Source organism: Cibotium barometz, chromosome 63 (assembly GCF_041138505.1).
Source record: "Cibotium barometz isolate CiBa-2024 chromosome 63, ASM4113850v1, whole genome shotgun sequence".
NCBI lineage: Eukaryota > Viridiplantae > Streptophyta > Polypodiopsida > Cyatheales > Cibotiaceae > Cibotium > Cibotium barometz.
The window spans coordinates 25,279,314-25,307,184 of NC_141108.1; the positions used below are offsets into that span (position 1 = coordinate 25,279,314).

Below are 27,871 nucleotides of genomic sequence, written 5' to 3' on the forward strand. Positions count from 1 at the left end.
CACAGCCTAACACGAGGCAACCAAGCCGGAACATAGGCTGTAGAAATGCCGAGCCAACAATATAATCCATATACCTCCGTGTGGGTATTGATTCTTCCCCAAAAAACCACGGGTCTTCATGCAATAGAGCTAGTACAGCAAGTACAACTCTCCATTCAGCCGGTACAGCAGGTACAATGGTTGGTACAACAAGTACAATGGTTGGTACAGTAGGTACAGTGGCTGGTACAGCAGGTACAGCAAGTACAGTGGCTGGTACAGCCGGTACGGTGGCAGGTACAGCAAGTACAAATGCTGGTACAACACATACAATGGCTAGAAATCATAATAAATGATTGAATACCCTTGCCTTCAATCTTTCTTCGCGATGGAAGCCTCCAAAACAGTCCCATACAGCCGGTATTCTTCATGGGCAGCCTTCAAGTGAGAGAGAAAGAGAGTAGCCATCATTAGGGAAGCCTTCAACGGTGGTAGAGGCTAGTGTGTAGCAAGAGAGAGCCTCTATTAATGAAGAGAGAGAGGGCTCCAATTTATAGATTTGGGCCTCCCATGAGCTAAAATGGCAAGAGAAGGCTACGATGACAAGTGGAGAGCCACACAATAGCTGAAGTGACAAGTGTGAGGCCACTTGTCTCACTTTGATCCACTTTCTAACAAGTGTCAGGCCACTTGTCTCACTTTGGTCCACCTCCTTGCCACATGTCCCAATCTAAGAGATGGGTCCTTCCATAAACTTTATCTCTAAAAATATCCCAACTGGTAGACATTCTGTCATAGGCACTTTGCCAACTCTTGGTATCTGCTCAATTCCAGATGTAATGACGCGAACAGAATTTCCATCGGAGTCGGCCAAAAATAGCAACTCTCCTAAATTTTAGGAGTGTGGTCCTTTGTATTCTAGGATAATCCCCCATTCCCAAAGCTTGTACTTTCCAAATATTTAGGCATTCTGGAGTCCACCAGACCCCTTTCATACAGGGAAATGTCCAGGCTGGTGACAGGTACCCCCGGCTGGCATTACAGGCCACCTGTTTGGCTTTCCCCCCCTCCTATTGTATGATATAGCTCTCAGTTATTTGTACTGATCTTTGTACCTTTTTTGCACCTAGGCAGAGTCTCCCTAGTTGCCTTGATTGGATCTCTGCTCTGCGCTCTTATGAGCAGGAGAGTTTTTTGTAGCCCAGTGGGCGTTTTTTTAAAACTAATGAAAGGATCTTTTCTCGGGGAAAAAAAAAGTCCCGTCATGTCCACTTTACCACTTGCACTCCGTGTTGGTACTCTGACCACACACCTTGGATGAGAGGTGGGCTCAAGTAACAAGATAAAACAATCACTCGTATAGGCATAGATAACCTGGTGTTCCATAAGCATTTCTGCTACACATAGTTTATAGGCATTTCGGCCACCAACTCACACTACCCTCTTAAGTGCCAATGTTCCCTTCCATGTGCTCTCTATTGTTCCACCCACATATGGTAGAAACAATCTTCAACAGAGCACGTAGGACAAGAGAACACTACACAAGGTATGTTGTGCTTGTCACTACCCTTTGAAGTGCCCATGTTCCCTTCCATCTGCTCTCTATTGTTCCACCCTCACATGGTAGAAACAATCTTCAAGAGAGCACGTAGGACAAGAGAACACTACACAAGGTATGTAAACCATGAGTTCCATAAGTCCAATGCATCCCAAATAAAGGGAGCCATAAAGAATAATCCATCGCAATAAAAGGGAGTCATAAACATAATCCATAAACCTGAGGATGGATCCAAATCCCTAGAAAAGAAGTCCAAGAATCCATAGACCTGTATACCATAATCCTTGTATACCATAACTCTTACCACATACTCTGTGCTAACCACACACCTTGGAGTAGAGGTGGACTTTTCCATAAAAGCATCATATTCATGAGATATCCAAAGATTTCTTCTCTATAAACTCCGACAGATTCGTCCATAGAAATTGCTTGTGAAGCCCAATATCTATATAAATCTCGTCCAAGAAAGAAATCTCCATAGATATAATCCATCCCAATAAAGGGAGCCATAAACAATGTTTCCCTGAAACCATCTCAAGGCAAACAATAACACCTTTCTCCTTGCATAGCTATACAAGGATTAGTGAACATCAAAAACACTTCATAAGCACTAACTTTGCAAACTCAAAGTATACTTAGCTTTTCTTTGCCAGGTTGGTCATGAAGCCAAAAGAAATATCTCATCACCATATCCTTAAGATATCCTGAGATATATCTCCATATAGCTTGCCTGTAAGCTTGATAATATAATCCACAATATCCATATGAAAAGAGTGCTAAACGTGTGCACATAAAGCCAACTCCATACTTCCAAGATAAATTTTGTGAATTCATAAATCCTTAGACCAAGCTGTCTATTGCTCATGCTCTTGCTTCATAGGCTCTGAAGTGGCTGGCCATGCTTAATAGCAATGATGGTAAGTGTGGTCCCCACTTGAGATCTTTTCTCTTCCTTATTGATAGAAGGAAGCCTCCGCTTCCAAGAAAGTCTATGCTCTGATACCAATGTAACTCGCGGCGGGAGCCCGGGGAACTAGGGCCTTTTACACACTTGTTGATACCATCAATGCATGTAAAAACACTAAAAAATGGCCACAGCCTTAACACATATCCAACATCACTTTGCATAAAACATAAAGCTGGACAAAACATCCACAAATGCTGAGAATGGAGCTTGCACGTGTGACACCGCATAGAGACCGGAATGGGCCAACAACCCCCCTCCCCCCCCCCCCCCCTTGGAGTATTTTATTACCCAAGGAGAATAATATCATGTACAAGCTTTGAGGGCCTTACTCTCCCCACGGGAGATGCCGGATTATCCCTGTACAAATGCCATAACACAGCCCAACACAAGGCTACCAAGCCGGAACATAGGCTGTAGAAATGCCGAGCCAACAATATAATCCATATACCTCCATGTGGGTACTGATTCTTCCCCAAAAACTACGGGTCTTCATGCAATAGAGCTGGTACAGCAAGTACAACTCTCCATTCAGCCAGTACAGCAGGTACAATGGCTGGTACAACAAGCACAGTGGTTGGTACAGTAGGTACAGTGGTTGGTACAGCTGGTATGGTGGCTGGTACAGCAGGTACAACAAGTACACATGTTGGTAGAGCAGGTACAATGACTAGTATAGTAGGTACAATGGTTGGTACAGTCGGTACGGTGGCTGGTACAGCAAGTACAGTAAGTACAAATGCTGGTGCAACAAGTACAAGGCTAGAAATCATAATAAATGATTAAATACCCTTGCTTTTAGTATTTCTTCGCGATGGAAGCCTCCAAAACAGTCCCCAACAGAGCCGGTATTCTTCATGGGCAGCCTTCAAGAGAGAGAGAAAGAGAGTAGCCATCATTAGGGCAGCCTGTAACGGTGGTAGAGGCTAGTGTGCAGCAAGAGAGCCTCTATTAATGAAGAGAGAGGGCTCCAATTTATAGATTTGGGCCTCCCATGAGCTAAAATGGCAAGAGAAGGCTACGATGACAAGTGGAGAGCCACACAATAGCTGAAGTGACAAGTGTGAGGCCACTTGTCTCACTTTGATCCACTTTCTAACAAATATCAGGCCACTTGTCTCACTTTGGTCCACCTCCTTGCCACATGTCCCAATCTAAGAGATGGGTCCTTCCATAAACTTTATCTCTAAAAATATCCCAAATGGTAGACATTCTGTCATAGGCACTTTGCCAACTCTTGGTATCTGCTCAATTCTAGATGTAATGACGCGAACAGAATTTCCATCGGAGTCGGGCCAAAAATAGCAACTCTCCTAAATTTTAGGAGTGTGGTCCTTCGTATTCTAGGATAATCCCCCATTCCCAAAGCTTGTACTTTCCAAATATTTAAACATCCTGGAGTCCACTAGACCCCTTTCAGACTGGGAAATGTCCAGGCTGGTGACAACTCCATAATGAAAACCTTAGAAAAGCACTTTCTAGCAAGAAAATTGATATAAAACCTGTTTTAATGGATTTCAGGCAATAAAAACCTCCTAAAAGCAGTTTTTAGCGTTTCTGGAATTTTTAGGGTTTTTGGGATTTTCTGTCCGTACACGTCTGTACAGCTCCGTACACTCGTCAGTATCATGCATATGCCCTTACAAGTCTAGGGCTGGCTGTACATTTGAAAAGTAAGTTCGAGAAGGTGTTAATGGCGAAGAAGAAGCTCTCCATTAACATAACGATGCCCACACACACTCCACGATCTCCTTCAATCTTCAGTGATCTTGGTCATGGTTCTACAAGAGAAGTCCAATCCTTTTAATACTTGTAAGAGACCTTGCTTTTTGCCAAAAAGCCTTCATGCTTTTGCTTTGCCTTTTCATGCTTTGCTTTTCTCTTTTTGCCTTTTTATTAAATATTATTAATAATAGCCAAAGTTCTTGATTTGTGCTTTACAACTTCAGGGCCTTGCTTTTTGGCCCTGGAGCTGCTTTTTTGAGAAAGCGCCTTTTAGTTTTTTGGACTGGCTTAGTCTCCTCTTTCCAATGGCGCCCTTGGCTTGTGGTGAACCCTGTTTGACTTTTTCGTTTTTTATTGCTTTTTGACCAAGAATGGTGCTTTTTCTTAATCAAACCTTATGGACCATCTCGCCATGTCTTCTTCCACCTGTTTGGTGTTCGGGCATGGGTTTCATCATGTGAAATAGAGCTAGCAGGGCCAAATAGTTACGACTACTACAATACGATGGTGGGAGACCTAAAGGGCTTGGCCTCCCCCATCCTCCTCGTAAGTCCTGACCACTCTAGCCTTGGTGGCCCAAGCGACAGTACCCCAAGTGATAATCCGGGTCGATGCCATGTCCATAGCAAAGATGCGGAGAATCCACTGCCAAATCTGTTGAGCCTTCGGGCAATCCCAAAGGCAATGTCGTTGAGACTCTTGGGGGTGGCCGCACCTCGGGCAAGCTATTGGCTGACCTCCGACTGCCAGCCAAGTACCCACTGCCAAGCTTCTGTGTGCCGTCAACCAGAGGAAGAGAGTGATCTTCCTCGGCCGAAAGCTGTCCCAAAGCCTACTCCAAAAATTTGAAAGGAAGCGTTGTGATAGGCCCTGAGATTGCCAGTGTGCTGGTGCTGCCGGTGTGCAATCTATCTCTGATGTCTGGATCCTGTTGTGCCGAGCCGCACTGTACATGCAAAGAAAGGGGGATCCAGAGTCTCCACCCGATCTGTGGGATCATGCCAAGTCCACTCTCTAGGGTCCCACTGCAACCACGTGAGAGGTCGGCACTCCCAAATCCATGATTGCCAAAATCTCTCCTTGGCCACCTTGGCCAGTTCTGGATCTATGTGCCATGCACGTGCCCGAAAACCAATCACCCTCACCCTCTGCAAGGTGTAGCCTCTGAAATCCTCCAAGGGGTGCTCTGATCTCTCTAATCTGCCATGTAATCCAATAGAAAAATTGAGCAGACCACTGTCCTCATCTGCTCCATGGACCACCACGAGGATATCATGTCTGGTGAACACGCCTAGCCACACTGGGGGGTCAGGTCTGCAATAGGAGTCAGCCACTCCGGAGGAATAGCTGAGTTAATGTCGATGCTGAGCTTGTCTCTACCCCGGATCCCTGTCAGGCCTCTCTCCTCCTCCTCTTGAGGTAACTGCCTATGTGCAATCTAATCTCCAAGAGACCTGGCTGGTCCCATGCTCAAGGCGCCCCAGGATATGTGTGGTCAGGCCTTCAGCATGTGGCCATTGGGTAAATGGATCAGGGGGTTCCATATCAAAGGCTGCGAAGCTGCTCCTCTGAGGCCCCCTAGAACAATCTGTCTGAGGGCTAGCCTCAGATGATTCCAAGCACGAAGTAGACTGGCTGCGAATCTGTCCTCAAAGGCAGGACTAAAACCACGGGCTCAGATCTCTGTGATGATCCATCTAGTACTCTGCGGCCTATGGGCTGAAATCCGGGCCAAGAGGAAATCCTTCCAAGGCTCACCACTGGGTAGAAGTCCTTTGACAATCAACTTGCCCAGCAGGTCATAGATCTGTATAGCTAGATCAATGAGGCCTAGGCCCCCTCTGCTATGTGGTTCAATGATCACTCCCCACGCCACCTTGGCCCTGGCTAGCCTCCCATCACTTCCGGCCCACAAGCAGTTCCGGATCAACCGTTGTACATGTCCCGTTCCCTCTTGGTTCTCCACGCAAGGAATTCTTTGTCTCTAAGAAATTGTCTGAATTGCTGAAAGTCATGGTACTCTTCTAATGACATGGCTGTGGTCTCATGAGTAATGGATTAACGACCCTGGTTCTTATCCTGAAGTCCTGGATTGGCGTGATAGTTGTTCCCTTCATTAGACCCTTGGTTTCCCTCTTCTCTCGACATGGCTTTGTCACCCCAAGAAAGTTTCTTCAATAGAAATCCTGCCCTGATACCACTATAAGCCCAGTGGGGCGTGCAGTGACAGACTCAACCACGTGTCCAAGAGATAAATATATACAGAGAGAGGGGGGAGAGAGAAGGGAATAGGGATCTTGCACAATACACCACATTGAGCGGGGAACAGGCCCCGCCCCCTTTCAGGAATTTATTCAGGAACAATCCACGGGCACGCTAGCCAAGATCAATACAATCAATGAATACAAAACAAACAGATATGCCGATGTAAGATATCCAAGTCGATGTCGATGTCGAGGCACAAGATCTTTGATGCCGAGCACACCACGGGGGTGACCCACAAGTATCTCTCACCGGGCTAGTGCCAAATCCAATATCCAAATCCAAATCCAATGAATCCATGTCTAAGTTCCAAGTCCAAATCAAATCCAAAACCAAGTGCAAGTCGAGATCCATGTCCAAGCTATATGTCTAAGTTCCATGTTTATGTCCAAGCTTCATGTTCCATGTCTTAGTTCTATGTCCAAGTTCTCCATGTCTAAGCTCTATGTCCAAGAAACACTCGCTCATCCCATGAGTAATCTCCACGACTCCTATAGCCTTGTCCATGAAGAAAACCCTAGAAAAGCTCTTTCTGGCAAGAAAACTGATATAAAACCTGTTTTAATGGTTTTCGAGCGATAAAAACCTCCAAAAATCAATTTTGGGAATTTTTAGGGTTTCTGAAATTTTCTGTCCGTACAGTCTGTACAGCTCCGTACACGTGTTTGTATCGCCCATGCATATGCGCATACAAGTCTAGGACTGACTGTACATTTGAATAGCAATTTGGTGAAGGTGTTGATGGCGAAGAAGAAGCTCTCCATGATCATAATGATGCCCACACACACTCCATGATCTCCTTCAATCTTCAATGATGTTGTTCATGGTACTACAAGAGAAGTCCAATCCTTTTTATACTTGTAAGAGACCTTGCTTTTTGCAAAAAAACCATCATGCTTTTGCTTTGCCTTTTTATGCTTTGCTTTTCTCTTTTTGCCTTTTATTAAATATTATTAATAATAGCCAAATAATAGGCAAAGTTCTTGATTTGTGCTTTTACAACTTTAGGGCCTTGCTTTTTGGCCCTGGAGTTGCTTTTTTGAGAAAGCGCCTTTTAGTTTTTTGGTCCAGCTTACTCTCCTCTCTCCAATGGCGCCCTTGTTGGCTTGCGGTGAACCCTGTTTGACTTTTCGTTTTTTATTGCTTTTTGACCAAGAATGGTGCTTTTTCTTAATCAAACCTTATGGACCTTGTCCCCATGTCTTCTTCCACTTGTCTGGTGTCCGGGCATCGGTTTCATCATGTGAAATAGAGCTAGGAGGGCCAAATAGTTACATTCCCTCCCTCTTACATCGTAGTTATTCTCAACTGCGGATCGCTAGTGTTCCAAGCACATCCATGGCCCTGGTACATCCATATGTTCTTGGTACATCCATATGTTTCATGGTACATCAAGTACATCCATATGTTTCAAGGTACATCAAGTACATCCATATGTTTCAAGGTACTAGCCCCATCTGGTGAGCTTGTGCATTTGGTCATTCCCCATATCTGTGGTGTCATCCGCTCATCTGGCAACATCTCAATGCCTTTTGTTTGACCGATATCCTTGTTCTTGATGGTACATATTCATGGCCTGTCATCTATGTTAGATATAATAAATGCATACTTACCTCCTGTAAAAACTAGACACAAGCTAGTCAACAAACAAGTATGCATCATTCGTGTCTATTGGGTATTCCAGGTATTGGCCAGGTAGTCTGGAGCCCAGTGGACTATCACATGCCATAAATCCAAGCATTGTCCATATATCAAAAACAGCACACAAAGTCAAAGAAATTCAAACATACATCAGTATGCAATACACAAGTAATGATCCATCTGTACTTCAAATACATCTGGACCAACCACTCCTCAATGCTCATAAGCTCGAAGTATATCTGGATAGCCCTAGAAGTACTCCTCTGGCATCCATTTCACGTCCAATAGTGAATAACTCTTGAATTCCAAGAGGAACTTTCTGACCACTGCCTTTTCTCTTTTTCTCACAAAATGAAACATAATCTATTCTAGCTTTTCCACCCCTGGTGGATCCTTCAAAACAAGTTCCTCGGGGGATAACTTGTACATGGTTTCAATAAACTGTCATGGAAAACATTACATATCTTCCAATGATCTGAAAGGTCCAACTGATGACATACGTGGTTGATCTTCTTGGTATCCTGAAAGGTCCATATACCATCATTGCTTGACTTTGGCAATTCCAAAGATAAAATCCATAGTAATATTCTCCCATAGTTCATTCAATGGGTGCAATAGTCCAGCTGGTGTTTGTCAATCAAACTTGACCTTCTGACAAACCAAACATTCTTGAATCATTAAGTTCAATGTCCTTCCTCATAGTAGGCCAATAGAATAGCTCTCCAAAGCTTGAAGTGTAGTCAAGGTATCTCTATGTCCCATGTGTGTAGTCAAGGTATCTCTATGTCCCATGTATGGAGGAGCATGGCACTCTTCCATTACTTTGGCTTCAATTCCTTGTGTTACACATGACTTGGGTTTGTATCATAAGAAAACCCTTCTTGATGACATAAAAGTCACCAAATCTGTATTCTACAATCTGTTCCAAAACATCCTTGAAATCCTCTTTGGTAGCATAAGGATCCTTGATCAAAGTGAAATCCATATGGTAACCCATAGAAACCTCATAGCTCAAGGGTCTTCGAAATAATGCATCTGCTACCTTGTTGTCTTTGACGTTCATAGGCCACAGCATGGCCTTTTTAGTGCAAGACTGCTCCAATGCAAGCTCATCGTGTTAAACCACAAAAAAGGTCTAGAATATCCAACACTGGTTCTTTGCTAGCATAAAGTCTCAATGCTTCAAAAGGATTCTGTTTCAGCTTTGGTCCACAAAGATCCCATGGCTTTATTTGTTGAAACATGCAATGGGCTAAGCACCACTGCAAACTATTTGTCAAACTTGCTGGCATGATGTCAATCTGATGATCTTCCGATCTCTCTGGCTTCTTTGCCTTCCTTTCCCTTACTAGCCCTGAGGAAACTGCATCTGAAAGAGTAGGCGTAGGAGTAGCTTCCTTGTCTCCTCCATGATAAACAGAGCAGGTAGCTCTAGATCCTCCTGCAATGGTGACTCCTTTGGCCCAAAGATAGGCTTTAGCAGCTTCAACTCCTTCGGCTTCGGTGGCTCGATCCTTGATGAAATATTCAAACATTTGAGCCCTTCTTTGGTCCCGTTCCCTCTTGGTTCTCCACGCAAGGAATTCTTGGTCTTCGAGAAATTGTCTGAATTGCTGAAAGTCATGGTACTCTTCTGATGACATGGTTGTGGTCTCATGAGTAATGGATCAACGACCCTGATTCTTATCCTGAAGTCCTGGATCAACCTGATAGTTGTTCCCTTCATTAGACCCTTGGTTTCGCTCTTCTCTCGACATGGCTCTGTCACCCCAAGAAAGTTTCTTCAAGAAAATCCTTCTCTGATACCACTGTAAGCCCAGCTGGTGGGCGTGCAGTGACAGACTCAACCACGTGTCCAAGAGATAAATATATAGAGAGAGAGGGGAGAGAGAAGGGAATAGGGATCTTGCACAATACACCACATTGAGTGGGGAACAGGCCCCGCTCCCTTTCAGGAATTTATTCAGGAACAATCCACGAGCACGTTGTCCAGGTTCAATACAATCAATGAATACAAAACAAACAGATATGCCGATGTAAGATATCCAAGTCTATGTGTCGACGTTGGCACAAGATCTCTGAATGCCGAGCACACCATGGGGATGACCCACAAGTATCTCTCATCGGGCTAGTACCAAATCCGATATCCAAATCCAAATCCAAATCCAATGAATCCAAGTCCAAGTTCCAAGTCCAAATCAAATCCAAAACCAAGTCCAGATCAATTCCAAGTCCAGATCCATGTCCAAGCTATATGTCTAAGTTCCATGTTTATGTCCAACCTTCATGTTCCATGTCCAAGCTCTATGTCCAAGTTCTCCATGTCCAAGAAACACTCGCTCATCCCATGAGTAATCTCCACAACTCCTATAGCCTTGTCCATGAAGAAAACCCTTGATATAAAACCTGTTGTAATGGTTTTCGGGCGATAAAAACCTCCAAAAAATAGTTTTTGGAATTTTTAGGGTTTCTGAAATTTTTATGCCCGTACAGCTCCATACACTCGTCCGTATCGCCCATGCATATGCCCATACAAGTCTAGGGCTGACCGTACATCTTAAAAACAAGTTGGAGAAGAGGTGTTGATGGCAAAGAAGAAGCTCTCCATGATCATAATCATGCCCACACACACTCCACGATCTCCTTCAATCTTCAACGATCTTGTTCATGGTACTACAAAAGAAGTCCAATCCTTTTTATACTTGTAAGAGACCCTGCTTTTTGCAAAAAAGCCTTCATGCTTTTGCTTTGCCTTTTTATGCTTTCCATTTCTCCTTTTCCCTTTTTATTAAACATTATTAATAATAGCCAAAGGTCTTGATTTGTGCTTTTACAACTTCAGGGTCTTGCTTTTTGGCCTTGGAGCTGCTTTTTTGAGAAAGCGCCTTTTAGCTTTTTGGTCCGGCTTAGTCTCCTCTTTCCAATGGTGCCCTTGGTTCGCGGTCAACCCTGTTTGACTTTTTGCTTTTTCTTGCTTTTTGACCAAGAATGGTGCTTTTTCTTAATCAAACCTTGTGGACCCTGTCCCCATGTCTTCTTCCACCTGTCTGGTGTCCGGGCATGGATTTCATCATGTGAAATAGAGCTAGGAGGGCCAAATAGTTACAACTACTGCAATATGATGGTGGGAGACCTGAAGGGCATGGCCTCCCCCATCCTCCTCGTAAGTCCGACTACTCTAGCCTCGGTGGCCCAAGCGACAGTACCCCAAGTGATAATCTGGGTCGATGCCCTGTCCATAGCAAAGATGCAGGGAATTCGATGCCAAATTTGCTGAGCCTTCGGGGAATCCCAAAGGCAATGTTGCTGAGACTCCTGGGGGTGGCCGCACCTCGGGCAAGCTGCTAGCTGACCTCCGCCAACTGCCAGCCAAGTACCCACTGCCAGACTTCTATGTGCCGTCAACCAGAGGAAGAGAGTGATCTTCCTCGGCCGAAAGTTGTCCTGAAGTCTCTTCCAGAAATCTGAAAGGAAGCGTTGTGATAGGCCCTGAGCCTGCCAGTGTGCTGCTGCTGTCGGTGTGCCATCTATCTTTGATGTCTGGATCCTTTGGCCGAGCTAGGCTGTATATGCAAAGAAAGGGGGATCCAGAGTCTCCACCTGATTTGTGGGATCATGCTAAGTCCACTCTCTAGGGTCCCGCTCTACAACGGCGTGAGAGGTCGGCACTCCCAAATCCATAACCACCAAAATCTCTCCCTGGCCACCTTGGCCGGTGCTGGATCTATGTGCCATGCACGTGCTCAAAAACCAATCACCCTCACCCTCTGCAAGGTGCAGCCTCTGAAATCCTCCAAGGGGTGCTCTGATCTTTCTAATCTACCATGTAATCCAATAGAAAAAGTGAGCAGACCACTGTCCTCATCTGCTTCATGGACTGCCACGAGGATATCGTGTTTGGTGAATACACCGAGCCACACTGGGGGGGTCAGGTCTGGAATAGGAGTCAACCACTCTGGAGGAATAACTGAATCAATGTTGATGCTGAGCCTGTCTGAATCCTGGATCCCTGTTAGGCCTCTCTCCTGCTTTCCCTCAAGTAATTGCCTGTGTGCAACCCAATCTCCTCGGTAACTGCCTTTAGCATGTTGCCATTGGGTAAATGGATCAAGGGGCTCCAGATCAAAGGCTGCTGAAGCTGCTCCTCTGAGGCCATTGGAACAATCTGTCTGAGGGCTGGCCTGAGGTTATCCCAAGCACGAAGTAGACTAGCTGCGAACCTGTCCTCAAAGGCAGGACTAAATCCATGGGCTCGGATCTCTGTGAAGATCCATCTAGTACTCTGCGGCCACGGGCCTCCAAGGCTCAGAGTGCGGGCTGAAATCCGGGCCAAGAGGAAATCCTTCCAAGGCTCACCACCGGGTAGGGTCCTCTAACAATTAACTTGCCCAGTAGGGCACGACTTTGTATAGGTGGATCAATCAGGCCTAGCCCCCCTCTGCTACGTGGGTGAATAATCACATCTTCACGCCACCTTGGCCTTGGCTGGCCTCCCATCACTTCCGGCCCACAAGAACTTCCGGATCAAATGTTGTACCTGTCCTGTTCCCTCTTGGTTCCCCATGCAAGGAATTCTTCGTCTCAGAGAAATTGTTTGAACTGCTGAAACGGAGGGTTTGCTGCGGATCATCCGTGAGAGCATGAGAATCTGAGGCCTCTCTATCTGAGACCATGTGGAGGTGGCGAGCCCAGGTGCCCATATTGTTGTAGCATACATCAAAGCAGGGGTGAGTAGTGTGTCAAACCACCCCCCCTTCGTGCTGGGCTCCTGGAAGTGTGCCTGGTGACACTGTCTCTCTAGCATGGCCAGAGCTGCATACCCTCGTGTGAGTCTATCCCTCGCTGCCTATGCCATAGTAAATCTTCCTGGCGGAGTCGTAAATGTAATCCCCAGGTACACATATGAGTCTACCACCTCTACCTGTCCTCATGCTAGTGTGAAGATGGCCTGTCGTCGAACCGGCCCTAAGGTGTGGAAAATCATGGCCTTGGTTTTCCCAAGGTTCACTGTAAGCCCCCTCTGTGTGCAAAAGTCATCGAGTGCATGGAGATGGTGCTGTAGTCCCATCCGCGACTCGGAGACCAAAATAATATCATCTGCATATAGCATAATGTGGACTATGGTACCTGAGATGTCTACCCTGTCCCCACCACCGTGACCAATGAAGTCAGCCACCTCATCGATGTATAGCCCAAATAGTGTAGGAGAGAGTGGGCATCCTTGCTTCACACCTATGGTGCTAGCAATAACATCAAATAGCCCCCCGGGGCATCATATGCGGCCGAGGACCTGCTCATATAAAGCATAGATGCCCCAAATCATCTCTGATGGGATCCCCAATGACTGCAGGCACTGGAAGAGTCTCTCTCGTGGTGGCACCGTGTCAAATGCTTTGCGGAAATCCACAAAGCAGCAGTATAATCTCTTCTCCCGCGCCCTAGCCTGGTCAATCAGACATCTCAGAGTGAATATATGGTCAATCAGACATCTCAAAGTGAATATATGGTCAATAGTGGAGAAAGCTCGTTGGAATCCAGCCTGGCCTGGTGCTCACAGTCCCTCCTCCTTCGCATATGAGCTCAACTCTGCCTTGAGCACTGCGCCATAAAGTTTGGCCAATGTATGACCAATCATGATAGTCCTGTAGTTGCTGGGGTCTAGCATGTCTCCCGCTTTGTGGAGAGGCACGATGGTGTGCATAGTCCACTAAGCTGGTAGGCCCTCCACTAGTGCCCTATTAAAGAGGTGAGCAACAAAGGGTCCCAGTGTGTCAGCTGCAGAAATAAGATGCTCACTCTGTATACCTATGTGGTCAGCCGATCTCCCATGCTGTAACCGGCGCGGATAGCTCTCTCTACCATCGAGGCGATAAAGAAAGTAGAGGTGGTAGGGCGAGACTCCTGTGGCTGTGGTATGGGCGGCTACTGAGGGATATGGTAGAGGCTCTTTGCATATGTGCGCCATGTGTGTGGATCCTCAATCGGGGTACGAGGGTGAGGCTCTCTCATCCTGCGCCATGTAGTGGCTACATCTCTGCTCATGAGTAGGTGGTATATATCCCAATACTGTGCCTCCTCATATGCACGCCTTTTATGGCGTGTGAGGGTTCTCATCTGTCGGCTGGCCTATCTCTGCGTAATGGTCCCAAGTGCTCTCTGGGCACGGAGGTGTCTATATAGCTCTCTGCACTCATCATCATACCACCGATTCTGGGGCATGCTCCCAGATCTATCTGTGTGTGCAATGTGTGTGATGGGGGAAGCTGTGGGTGGCGGCCGTATGTAGTAGAGATGACAGTTGGGTGGTGAGTGTGTCTAGAGGTGACAGGGGATCCATCTGGAATAGCCCGTCATATACATGATGCTCATATATGTCTGCCAAGTCATGGGTGAAGTAGAAAGTTGTATGTGATGCCTCTGTGGGCTGTGTGGGTGCTGGTGTGGAGCTCGCCAGTGACAGTAAGAGGTACGTGTGATCTGCACCAGTAGAACAGGGGGGGATGGTGAAAGATGTCACTGCCTGTGTGGTCTCCATGGACCCCATGATGTAGTCCACTGTGCTACCTCCCCCCCCAGTATTTCGCCCTCAATTTGCATACAAGAGTGGCTTTATATAGCCATCCAATCATGTGACCCTTGGGATACCCATGTGACTATTGGGATCCCATAACCTCCACAAGATCCTAACTCCCCACTAGCCCTATTGTAACCACTTCTTGATATGACATCTTTTAATGATCAAATCCCATAACTCATTAGCCTAAGCTAATGCTAGTAATGCTAGGGGGTGCTTACACCCAAGCTACTGCCAAAATGCTAGGGGGTGCTCACACCTGTCAACACAAAGAGAAGCACCTCCGAGCTAGAGGACACCACCTCCCCATCGTGATCTCTATGGCTTGAGCCTCCCAGCTCAATGCGAGCCAGGGGCCAAAGATAGGTAAGCACGTCGGTGATGCGCAGAAAATGAAGATGGTGCGAAAGGTCCACTGCCTGTCCCTGGATGGTGGCGGCCCACCGACTCCGAATCCCACTCCGTCCTTAGGGTTGCACTCAAGGGAAAGGAGAAGATCATCACACCACTCTCTGGCATGGTGGCCTGGAATGATGGAACACCACACAAATCCGAATGGGAGCCATAGTCTCCTCAAAAATATCAGTTCCTTCTGACAGGAAGACATCGGAAGAAACAATAATCCATTGGTTGCCCCAGGATCCTGGGGGGCCACCTAGCGGCCCTGGCAGGAGAACCCTCACGGGGGAGGCAGTTATCATCATCTCTACCGGCTCCAAGAAGCGATGAATCAGTTAGCGGATGGAACTTGCCGGCTGCCTCCGCTTCAGATTAGGTGCAACCGGAGGGCGGCGGGAATGTTGAAGAGAGGCGGAGGGAGGGGGGAGTGTGGGCTGATGCGGGGAGAGTCGAAGGCGAGGGTTGGGGATTAGGGGGGAGGGGGGGGAGGCGGCGAAGGGGCACGGGGATGTTGGGAAGAGGCAAAGCGGAATCCGCTGGAGAGAGGGTGTGGGAAGGGGCTCACTAAAGGCTCGGCGGGACCAACTGGCCTCATTGGAATCTAAGAATCTGAAAATGAATCTCGAAGGGGTAACGGTCTCCAATTTGGAGGGGCCGGAGGAGAAATCCTCAAAGTGACTAGAGCGGCCATCGCCAACGGGTGGATGGTGCGATAAACGCTCGAAATGGTTCTCTGATAGAACCGAATCCTCGTGTGCTCTGCCTGCCTAGCACACACGGCAGTGCCGCTCAGCTCTAGAAGTTTCCTAGCGGCCCTCGTGTGGACCAACGGTCTGCCACTCTCTAGCAGGAGTGTCTTCCGCGGTCAGGTTCTGGTGCTCTGCTGCCTGAAGGCTTGCATCCCTTCTAGCCCCCTCAGGATGAGCTGAGCTGGTACTAGGGGGGGGGGACCACTAGAGACGGTCTCCTGGACTAGCACCGAGGACAAGCTCTAGTGAGATGTCCCATCTGCCTGCATATGAAGCATTGGCCTAGGAGGCCTAAGAACTCTAATCTCTGCAGAATGGGATCTCCCCAGAGGCAAGGAAGAGATATGACATTCGGCACTATCTCTCGAGAAGCAACACGATGCAAAGGGATAGAATCTCGACCACCCGAGCAAGGGACGAAGCGGCAGTGGGGGGGATTCTACTCCACCATTCACCAAGAGAAGAGGAAGGTATTCCTTCCTGAGGCCTAGGAAGGAACTGTCAAGAGAAAGCTTGAAACGCCAACGAGTGGGTCGGATGCTGGGTCGAAGTTGTGCTGCCACCTCGCAAAGAAGGCCTAGGCCGTACACAATGCGATAGGGCTCAGCTGCATGACTCTATCTGATGCCACTGGTGAGTCAAACTCAACCTAGTAGTAGCCACGTCCCAAAGGATGAATATCGGTAATCTTTACAGGCGCTCCAAGGAGGCTAGCCTGTAAAAGATCCCTGAGTTGTCCGCGTGCTAGGCGGCTACCAACAATGTTGCACACTGGAGTGGAGGCCTCTAGGGATGCGACTGTTGAAACGAGAAAGCTCAAGGTCGGGGATAATGGAGCGGCTGCCATGGAGTCCTCCTGAGGGGTGAAGACCAGAAGAGGCTGAAGCTTGCCGAAGGATAATGCCCAAGAACCGGAAAAACTGCGTGGTAAAAGAATAGAAGAGATGAGGCAAAAATGGAGAAGCGAAGTTGAAAGGTAGACGGGGGAGAGGGACAGGAGATGCTACGGGGGCAAGGGAGGGGGAGGGGAGTCAACGCACCGGCAAAGGAGAAGTCGGGGGTACAAGGGGCAGCGGGAAGGAAAAGAGGGGGCTGGCGGCCAACCGGAGGGGGGGGGGAGGGGGGGGGGGGAGGAAGGGGGGAAAAGGGCTGAGGCGGTGGCGAGCAGGGGAGGGGGTAGCGAGGGCAGAGCAGGGGAGGAGGCATTGAGCAGGGTGGCAGAGGCGGCAGTGCGAAGGAGGGGCGAAGGCGAGGGCAGTGGCGTAGCGGCGCAAAGGGGGAGGAGAGGTGGCAAAGGCGAAAGGGGGGGAGATAGCAAGCTAGCTCAGGAAGGCGGTGCTCACAAACCATGGAAGATATGCGAGGCAGCGGGGCTGAGGTAGAGGAGGTGCGGGCTTGTCACAATCGGTAGCAAGGGGTGCAGCCATAGGAGAGGCAACAATAGGCGAGGTGGTGGGCAGTAGAAGTGGGCACGCAGGTGGCACAGGATAGCACTAGTAGTGTTGTGTGCGGAGTAGTCGGCATTGTTATGGTGGCAGCGTTGAACTGGTTCTGGGCGGCGTACAACAGCAGTAGCACACATGCAGAACTTGAGGGGGTGATAGCGCACAATAGCAAGGAGCGCACACATCCAGTTAGACTGTTATTCGCACATAGGTGGAACCTGTATAGGTGACGGCGCACAGCAGCAAGGGGTCGGGCAACGACCATAGTAGCGGACAACAATCTGACTGGAAGTGTCCGAAGCTCATGGGTGGCACTGTCAGCAGCAGCAAAGCGGTCGTCGAAGGTGCATCAGCTGGGCGATGCAAGAAACCCTAGCTTTGATACCATGTTTTTTTTTTTTTTCCGAGAAAAGATCCTTTCATTAGTTATGTAAAAAACGCCCGTAGGGCTACAAAAGAGATCTCTCCTGCTCCTAACAGAGAGAAGAGCAGTGAATACATCATGGCAGCCCGGGAGACTCTCCCTAGGTGCTGCAAAATACAAGCATCAGTCTAAAGGACTGAGCGGCTAAATCATACAATGGGGGGGGGAAAGAGCCAAACAGGTGGCCTGTAGTGCCAACGGGGGGATCCCGTGTGTAGGGTGTAGAACGGGCCGCAGCGCCAAGTGGTATGAAAGGCCTGGCGCCGTAAAATCGCCTCATCCGAGTCTCCCCGGATGCGGTCGTACTGTCCTCGCAGGGTGTGGATCAACTCCTGCCAAATCCCCCGAACAGTCTCTGCTGGTGGCTCTAATCTCCCCTCAAAGGCCGTGAAGCACCGGGCCCTCCAGGTGAACCAGATGGTGAGGCTGTTGAGGAGCTCCCATCGTAAATCCCTCTCCTGTGTCCAGCTGGCGGACGAGAAATCCGGTGCCGGAACCAGGCGAGGCTGGCCCCTAATAAATCTGATGGCCTGACTGCCCTGCTCCATCTCATAGCCCATAGCAGGCCCTGACGAAGTCGACCAAGCAGCGGCACCCCACGTAAACATACCCTCTGGAGAGAGGGGGGCTAGAATACGCAGCATCCGCAGCCAAATCTGCTGTGCCTGAGGGCAGTCCCAAAGGCAATGTCTCTGTGTCTCCATAGGGTGGCCGCATCGGACGCAGGCCGCCGGAAGACCGCTGTAAACAAGCCAAGTGCCAACTGCTGAGCCCCTGTGGGCGACCAGCCACTGAAAAGCCGAGATCCTGCGGGCCTGTCGACTAGCCCAGAGCCGAGCCCAGAAATCCTCCAGGAACTCCTGTGATAGTCCCTGCAATCGCCAATGCCCCGCTGCCGCTGGAGAAACCGTCCTCCTCGCCGTCAATATATGCCGTCCCAGCCGAACAGTATACTGGAAAAATGTGATCTCTGTGGCCTCAAGGGATGCATAAGGATCATGCCACTCGTACTCTCCGGGGTCCCACTGTAGCCGGGCCAAGGGGCGCGCTGCATATGCCCATATACGCCAATCCGGGAGCACGTCAGCAGGGTGGGGGTCAATATGCCACTTCCGAGAAGCGGCAGCCACTACCCGAATCCTCTGAAAGGTGCACTCTGCAACCAAAGGCGACTCCATCTCCACTCTCTGGAGTCGGCCCTCATCCTGAATCTCATAATAGAGGCATCTGCCATCCTCAGTGCTAGCTCTGACAGCAATCAGGATCTCCAACTGTGTGAAGGCACCCATCCACCGTGGGGCCACTGGCTCGAGAGGTGTGAACCACTCCTCTGTAAGTGCCTCCTGAATATCATCCCTCATAATCAACCCCCCTCTGAAGTGACTCAGCCTCTCCACCTGGGTCTCCTCTGGTAGACTGCAGAAAGCCTGCCAGTCTCCAAAACTACGAGCTGGGCCTGCCGCTAAAGGTCCCCAGGCTAGACGAGGCCGAGAACCCAGCATATGACCCTGCTCTGTACGAACCGCTGGGCTCCAGATGAGCGGCTGCCTGGCCCGCTCCTCAACACAAGACGGAGGCCGCTGAGAGAGCCCCGGTCTCAGCAGCTCCCAAGCTCTCAGGATACTCAAAGCAAATCTGTCCTCCCATCCTCTACTGAGGCCTGTCCTCCTCATCTCTATGAATATCCAGCGAATCTCTGGTGCCCAAGTACCCCCTGCAGGAGGCGCCCGGGCCTGCAGTCGCTGCAAGAGGAGCTCTTTCCAAGGCTCAGCGCCTGGAAGCAACCCCCGAACAATAAGCTTCCCCAATAAGGCTCTACTCTGATCGACTGGATCTATAATGCCCAAACCGCCCTGAGCCAGCGGAAGTGTAATAACTGCCCATGCAACCTTTGCCCGAGCTGGCTGACCGTCCCGCCCAGACCACAGAAAGTTCCTGATCAGCCTCTGTACCTGGCTGATGCAAGAGCTCGAGAAAATCCAGCAAGACGTAATGTACCACATAGTCGCTAACAGCACCTGATTTGCCACCACCACCCTCCCAGCCAAGGATAGTCGAGCTGTACTCCAATACAATAGCTTCTTCCGAATGCTCAGAAGAAGCGGGGCAATCTGCTGCTCAGGTGACAAATCGAGGCCAATCTGGCATCCCAAATACCGCACTGCTGTGCCGGGAGGAATCCATCTAAAACCGGGGTCCGGACTCCATGCCGGAGTGGGAGCACTACTGATCCAAAAGGCCACTGTCTTGCGCCAATTGATCAATGCTCCCGAAGCTGCACTAAAAACCTGGAGCGACTGCTCTGCCCGAATAAGATTGGCCTCTTGGCCATGCAAAAATAAGCCCGTGTCGTCTGCAAACTCAGCATCAAGCAAATCCTCCCCCCGGACTGGGAGCTGAAGTCCTCTCAAACCAACCTCCTCTGCCGTCAAATACATACTCATAGCCTCCGCAAAGAAGAGAAAAAGGAAAGGGGCGAGAGGACACCCCTGACGGACTGATCTGGTCAGCTCAAAACTCGGCCCCCGACCTCCTGCAATCAGCACCTGGCTGCGAGCTGTGGAATACAAAGCTGCCACCCCTCTGATCCATCCTGGCTCAAAGCCCAGGCGTAGCATAGTGCCCTCTAAGAATCCCCAATCAACTCTATCGTATGCCTTCTCAAAATCGAGAAGCATCACGACCAAGTCCTCGCCAAGAAACCTAGCTCGGGCCGTCGCCTCCCAGAAAGTAAAGATGTTGTCAAGGATACTGCGCTCCTTGACAAATCCTGTCTGAGTAGCATGAATCAACTCCCCCAGGAAGGGCTGGATCCTCAAACTCAAGGCCTTTGCCAAGACCTTGTATACAGTATTGAGGATCGTAATAGGCCTCCAATGTCGAATGTCATCCGATACTCCCTCCCCCTTGGGGATAAGATAGATCAAGCCCTCTGAAAAGCTCTGCGGCATCACCCCAGTGTCCAAAACATGCTGAAAGCCCCTGCGGAGGCCTGGCCCCAAAAGGTCCCAATAGCGCATAAAAAAGGCCGGCGTCAGTCCGTCCTCCCCTGGGCAACTATGTCGCGGCAGGACCCTCAAGGCCTCGGCAAGCTCAATCTCTGATAGAGGCGCACCTAGAACTGTGCGCATATGGTCTGTGACCCTCCTCTGCACATGGGCCCACACAGTCTGCCTGCATACATCTCGATCCTCAGTGGCTGGCTCCGCTGAAAGCAAGTCACGATAAAAAGCAGTGGCAATGGCTCTGATCTCCCCGAGCTCAGTAGCTATCGATCCATCCGGTCTACCAAGCTGGCGAACCCCTGCTCGCGCATGACGGGGTCCAGTGATCTCAAAAAACTCCCCAGTCACTCTATCACCAAGCTGCGTCCACTGAGAGGCCTGACGACGATAGTAAAACTCATGTCTCTGCTCCTCTGCCTCTCTAACCTCCTGGCGTGCCTGGCTCAGCTGGGACGCCACCCACTCACATGCAGGCTGCTGCTCCTGAAGGCGCTGTAGCGAAGCAAGGCTGCGTCTCAGCCGTTGCTCCCGCTCGCGAATCTCTCCCAGTCGTGTCAAAGCTGCAGCGTGTAGAAAAGAGCTAAGATCAATGAGTCCCTGGGCACACTGGCCCGCTGCATCCTGGTCAGAGCACTGACTATCATGCCAGATCCTCTCAATGTCCTCAGCGAGACTGGGGTCTGCAAGTACCCTCTCTGGGATCCTCAACTGCAAGCTGGGCTCCCGTGTCCCCTCCTCCAAAGTCAGTATAACTGGCGCATGATCTGAAAATGAGGTGCCAGCAAGAATGCCGACGGAGCCCCCTCGCTCCCCCAACCAATCGCCCACATAAAAGCGATCAATCCGAGATAGATTAGTCCCTCCCTGCCGGCGATCCGACCGAGAGAAACTAAGACTGTCCTGAGACCGGGAGAAAGCCCCATGCTGCCATGCATCAGTGATCCTCAGTGTCATACAAAACCGGTCCCAAGCTGCAAGCTCCGTGCCGTGCACTGTAACATGACTGCCTCCCACCCTATCTACCGGGTCCTCAAGCATGTTGAAGTCTCCCCCAACACACCAATGTGCGGCCTCTGGCAATGCATCTGTAACCTGAGTCCAGAACTCTGCTCTGGCACTAGCATGATTGGGCGCATAGATGTTGAGCACACCCAATAGCTCATCATGCATCCTCAGAATGACATACTGTGCTCTACCAGGCACAATGATCCCTCGATCCACAATGGCCTGCCGCCATGCATCTGCAATAACCATGCATACTCCTCCCTGTCCACCCAAAGGACCAAACCCTGCAGACCAGAAAGTGTCCCATCTACCAGGCATCACCGAACCATATCTCCGGATCCTGCTCTCACCCAAGTGGTGCTCCTGCATCATCAGAATGTCAATGCTGCCACCAACCAGGCATCTCTGTAGCTCCTGCCTCAAGCAGCCTCGATAGCGTATAAAGTGTGCTCCGCCAAGGCCCTGTACATTCCATGAGATGATCCTCATGGATGTCCTACTGAGGTGGATGCTGTCTCAGCCGTGCGGCGGGCCTTCGCAAGCGGCTTGGATGGAGAGTAGTCCCCATCCGAACGGCTGCGAGTCTGCCCACCCGGTGTACTGCAAGAATCCCGGATCAGGCGCCAGTGGCTGTGACCCATGGCGACTGCCTCCTGCTCTGACATAGTAACCTCGTGAATACTCACATATCCTGGGTCGCGTGCCAAATCTGCAACTATGCGCACGACCAAATGCCGAATCCCGGATGTATCCACACCCCCGGGATCCAAGACAAAATGAGCCAACTCCCAAAGTCGGCCTAGCACATCTGTAACCTCCAAATCGCTCATGTGATGAGAAAACTCAACTGCCTGAGTCTTCAACGTGCTGAGAGCGAGCTCTAGAGTCCACTCCCGGTCACAAGGTCCACATAGAGGGAACGAGAAGGCCACCGCTGAGTCTAGTGCCTCCTCCCCGCGGGCCGGAGGTATCACTACATGCACTCGGATGGGTGCTGGCTCATGGGGGCCCTCTGCTCCAAAAAGCCGTGTGAAGGTATAATCAAACGCCGCCGAGCGCTGTCGAATGCCGAGGCGACTCAGCCGACTGCGGATAGATGAAATCCGTGAGGCCCTAATCGGCATAGGTCTCCTCTGTGATGCTCGAGCGAGGTCAGTGCTCAGCGCCCTCCGGACTGCAGGTGAGCGCCAGGGAGCTGCCAGGACCTCCCGGGAAGGCGAGGCGGGCGGAGGGGGAGGAGGGGGAGGCGAGGGAGGAGGAGAGGGAGCCGCTGCCGAGACCGGAGCGGGGGCGGGAGGAGGCGATGGTGGAAGCGAGGCGGTGGGAGGGGATGGGTGTGGGGGAGGTGAAGGAGGGGGAGCTGGCATCTCCTGGTCCTCGGTCGCTGCAGGGGTCTCCTCCTGAAGGGGAGCAAATTTGTTCCTCACGGGAACCCAGTGAGGCTGAGACTGTGGCTGTTGCTGCAGCGGTACCTGGGCGTGCTGCTGTGGCTGTCTCCCTCGACGGCGCCCCTGTCCAGGCTGCCACTCCGAGGTCTCTGTGGCCTGAGCAGGTGTCCCTGAGGTAGCCTGCCGAGCCGAATCTGTGGGCGGGCCATCCGTGGCCTGCTGCTGTGGTGAGGGCCGAGGTCTCCTGCGAGGGCAGGCCTTGGCCAAATGACCGACCTGCCTGCAAATGAAGCACTGGTTCGGGAGCCCCGAGAACTCCACTCTCTGATCTATCCACCCCCCCCCTATCCTAGGTAGCTGAATGACCTTAGGAAGGGAGGAGATGTCAGATACCAACACTCTGACCGAAGGTAGCCCAGCTGCTCTGGCCACCACTGAAGCTGCTGAGGGGCCCGTCTCAAGAACCGAGCCCACCAATGCTCCGAGCCTGGAGAGGAGCGGAAGATACTCCCGGCGGAGACCAGGGAAACAAACTGTAATATGGAAGAGGCGCTCTCCCTGCTCCGCCGCAGCTGGGTCAAATCCATGCTGCCAAGGCCTGAAGAAAGCCCGAGCACCCCTGATATCCAGAGGACTCATGGCAAGGACCTTGGCAACGCTCTGGGCGGCCTCGAACTCGATCTGATAATGTCCCCGGCCCAAGAGCTGTACATCAAGGATCTTGCCCACATCTGCAAGAAGGCGAGCCTGAAGTAGATCCCTGATCTCCCCTCTGCTGGGGCGAGTGCCGACTATACGGCAGATGGTGGAGTGAGCCTGAAGGCGTTCCACCTCTGCGGTGAGGCTCGCTTCCTCTTCCGGCGAAAGAGAGAGCCTGATGGGGATGACCTCGGGGGCGGGCGAGGGGGCTGCGGAAGAGTCCCTCTGAGGCGAGGCGGGAGGAGTCTCCATCAGAGTCTGAAGCTCAAGCGAAGGCGAGGCGAAAGCGGAAAACCTGCAAGAAGCGGGCTGCACACCAAGAGGCGGAAGGACGGATGACGATGAGGGAAAAAAAAACAAAAACCCCCAAGGGGTGAAAAGCAGCATGACAGAGGAGGGAGGGGGGGGGCGGCGCAAAAAGGGGAGGAGAGGCCCAGAGGGGGGGGGGCGGCGACAACGCGAGAAGGAGGGGGGCGGGGCGCTGCTGAAAGGAGGCGGGCGAGAGGAGGCGAAGAGGCGGGGGGGCGAAGAGGCGGCAGCGGGGGGGGGGGGATGACGAACAGGCGGCAGCGGGGGGGATGGCGAACAGGCGGCAGCGGGGGGGAACAGGCGGCAGCGGGGGGGGATGGCGAAATGGCGAAGAGGGGAGGGGGGCGAACTGGCGAAGAGGGGGGGGAAGGCGCAGCGGCGAGGAAGGAGGGGGGGGCGGCGCAGCAGCGAGGAAGGAGAGGGGGGGCGCAGCGGCGAGCAGAGGGGAGCAAGCGGGGGGCGGAAGGAAAAAAGGCGCGAGGAGGGGGGGGGGAGCGAAGGTGCGCAGAGCAGGGTGGAGGCGGGAGCTTCAGCGAGCGAGCGTCCGGTTCAGGTTCAAAAAGTTGCTTTGATACCATGTTAATAGATTAGGGTTAGGTTTAGGTTTCCTCCAGAGCTAAGGGGGATGAAAGATGTCCATGATGTGATGTAGAGGGAGGGAGAGAGAGAGAGATAGTTGAGAGAGAGTATTTGCATGACTCAAATGATGTTGATTATTATTGTATATTAATCTCCAAGTACAATGCCTTTTTATAGGCTTGGGAGTAGCCTTATCTTTTGACACACACACGACACATGTCTCACACAGGACACTCATACTGACATTTGGCACACACTTATTTTATCCACATCTAAGGGGTTCTCACACCTAAGCAGGTGTTCACACACTTATACATATGAACAAGTCTTGCACACACACATTTAAGCCCTTTTAGAGGCTATTCACACACACAAATGGTAAACACACATGTAGCTCCAAAATACCCAACATTCACACATTCAAGCAATGCTCAATACTTATAGTCAACGACATTGTTGAAGAGTGAAGGTTGTTGTGAGTTGATGATGATGAATCTCAGCAAGGCATGTGCATCTCATGTATATATTAGAGTTTCAAGTTGATTTTACCAATCTGTAACAGAAAGGAAATTACTTTGGTTATTTAATTTTGAATTTTTGTATTTTCTTGCTAGGCAATACGCTTGATTCATTCATTGGGCCTGAAGCCAAAGAGGACAGTCCGTGTTGTTCTTTTTGTTAATGAGGAGAATGGAGCTATGGGAGGTCAACAGTATTACAATGACCATGTCCATGAATTGAACTTGTAAGTGTGCCTTCATGACTTCTATTAAAATCTCCAGTTTTTACATACCAATAGTTGTATTAAGTTTCCCAAGAAAGAGACTTCTATAAAATTATATCTTTTTTTTTTCAAGAAAGAGACTTCTATTAAGTATGAAAAAAGGCGTACAACAATGATGGCTATAAGCCGGAATAGAATAGAATCACCCCAATATGTAAGGTGATCTCAACCACTGAGGAGCATCATGGCGCCATGAAAGACATGTGGGACTAGAGGAAAAGAAATGCCATGGTCCACTCCTGCATAAATACAACGTGCTTTGCCTGCACGGAATGAGAGGACCCCTGAATACGAGCCCAAGTAGCCATGAGAGTATGGATGATATCACCCCATATAGTGCTAATGCACTGAGACTCAAAAATCTGGACACCCTCAATAGCCTCCGTGCATCTAGCTCTCTAGATCTGCCAACGATCTCCCAATTGGTGTCAATCCTCTGTCTTGGGGGTGTATAATGTGAGTGAGGGACATCCTGCAACAAACCATGCTGGGCAATACCTCTATGAATGAAAATAGCAGTGTCTATATCACTGCCCTCGTAGAAAAGCTACAGATCAAACTGGGAAAGCCAAGCAGCTACCTCCCAAGTAACATACATGGCATAGCCACTCAATTTGCCCATAGGTTGGGCTATAGAACCCCAAATGCGTTGTGCAATGCTACATCCCCATAAACAATGCTGTAGAATCTCAAAGATTTCTGCACATCTCGGGCAGGTAGGTGCTACACCGAAAACCAATTTCCACTTATTGGTGAGGAGACCACCATGTAGAAATAGCCAAAAGGAATGAGAGATCTAGCTCCTTCTGTATGAATGCCAAAGCCTATGCCAATATTTGCGTTGTATCACTGGAGTGATGTCATAACTCTCCCAATGAGGCCTCAGAGTAGGGATCCTATGCATCTGTCGAGTGATGAGAAGCCTGGCATTCCAGACCGTGTAACTAAGAAAGGGAAGGCTTTTCAATGGATCGGAAGCATCAATCCACTCCCGCTCACTTGGATCCCACTAAAGCTATCTGATATGACTGCCACCATACAACCACAAACACCAAGAGCCATGACTCACTATCTGAGGAGAAGGATCAATGAACCAATGCTTTCCCGAACGACCAACAATTCTCACTTGACTAAGCCTAGTGTCTGGGATGATCCCCTCCATGCTACATCTCCTCAGTCTCCAACCAGGCATAATAGAATAGATGATGCAATCTATAGCCTCCTGACCCGGTAGAACAATGACCTGCAAAGGTATGCCTATCCTAGAAAAGACTCCTAGCTATCTCGGATAATAATCTCCATGAAAAATCCCAGAGAGCCACTCATGCGGTATAGCTGCATCAACTTGATCAATACGTATGTGAGAGCTCCTAAGATGCTGAATGGATGCAGCTCTTGATCCACTGGAAGACTCTTGAAGGTCTTCCAAGCAAGAACTGTATATGCACCTCTCTCCCATCCTGACCACTGCACCAAGTGTCCGACCGGCGTCATCCCTAATGAACTTGTTCCATATAATAGGTTGTTGGTTAGCGTCATCCAGAGACCTAGGAAGCCTCTGTCTCGCAAGAAAGGTCTCATGCTTCTCGATGCTCTGACAATGGCAACAATAAGAGGGAAAATTGGTGCCTTGATATCTGCCTTGGTGAACAAAAACCGCGTGTTGGGAAGCCAATCTGTCCCAACACGGGGTGTACATCCAAAAATCTGAGAAAGGAGAAAACCCTTCCAAGGCTCCGTGCCTGGTAGGAAACCTCTAACCACGAGTTTGCAAAGCAACGCCCTGCATTGCACTGAACATTTGGATCTATAATATTCAGCCCCCCCTCTCGTCTGGGCTGAATATCTGTAAGCCAAGCTACCTTGGCAGATGTGTCTGTGGTGTCATTCAAACCCGACCAAAGAAAATTGCGGATCAACCTCTGCAATTGACCAATGCACATAGAGTGAAGCACCAACAAGAGGCAAAAAAACCAAGCCAAGGCAAGCAATCCCTGATTAGCCACCAACACTCTAGAGGCTAAATCCAATCTCCTAGAGCTCCAATGAAGAAGCCTCTTCGGAATACTCATAAGTACCGGAGTGAATTACTGTGCAGGAGAAATATCAACCCCAACCTGACATCCCAAATATCTAGCAGTGCATCCTCTGCTGATCCAAGTAAAACCAGGCTCTGCACCCCAAGCAACTCTCAGCGAGTCACTAATCCAAAAATCAGTAGATTTGTGCCAATTAATGAGACCCCATGCTGCCAAACAAAACTCTTCCAGCACGACCCGGAAGGAACATAAACAAACATATGTGTGAGCCCTCTAAGAGCATGGCTGTGTCATCAGCTGCTAACTCAGAGTCAACCAGCTCCTCTTGATTACGAAGAGGCAA

The 27,871-nt window shown here is 50.0% G+C and overlaps 1 protein-coding gene across 2 annotated transcripts in view; it reads left to right on the top strand.

Annotated features, from left to right (window-relative positions):
• Positions 1–27,871, top strand: part of LOC147603876 (uncharacterized) — a 157,509-nt gene that overhangs the window by 94,227 nt on the left and 35,411 nt on the right. For both annotated transcript variants that reach the window (XM_086796143.1, XM_086796144.1), the window contains exon 9: positions 25,320–25,450. In XM_086796143.1, the coding sequence (XP_086652269.1) occupies positions 25,320–25,450 (131 nt within the window). The remainder of the gene's footprint in view (positions 1–25,319; positions 25,451–27,871) is intronic.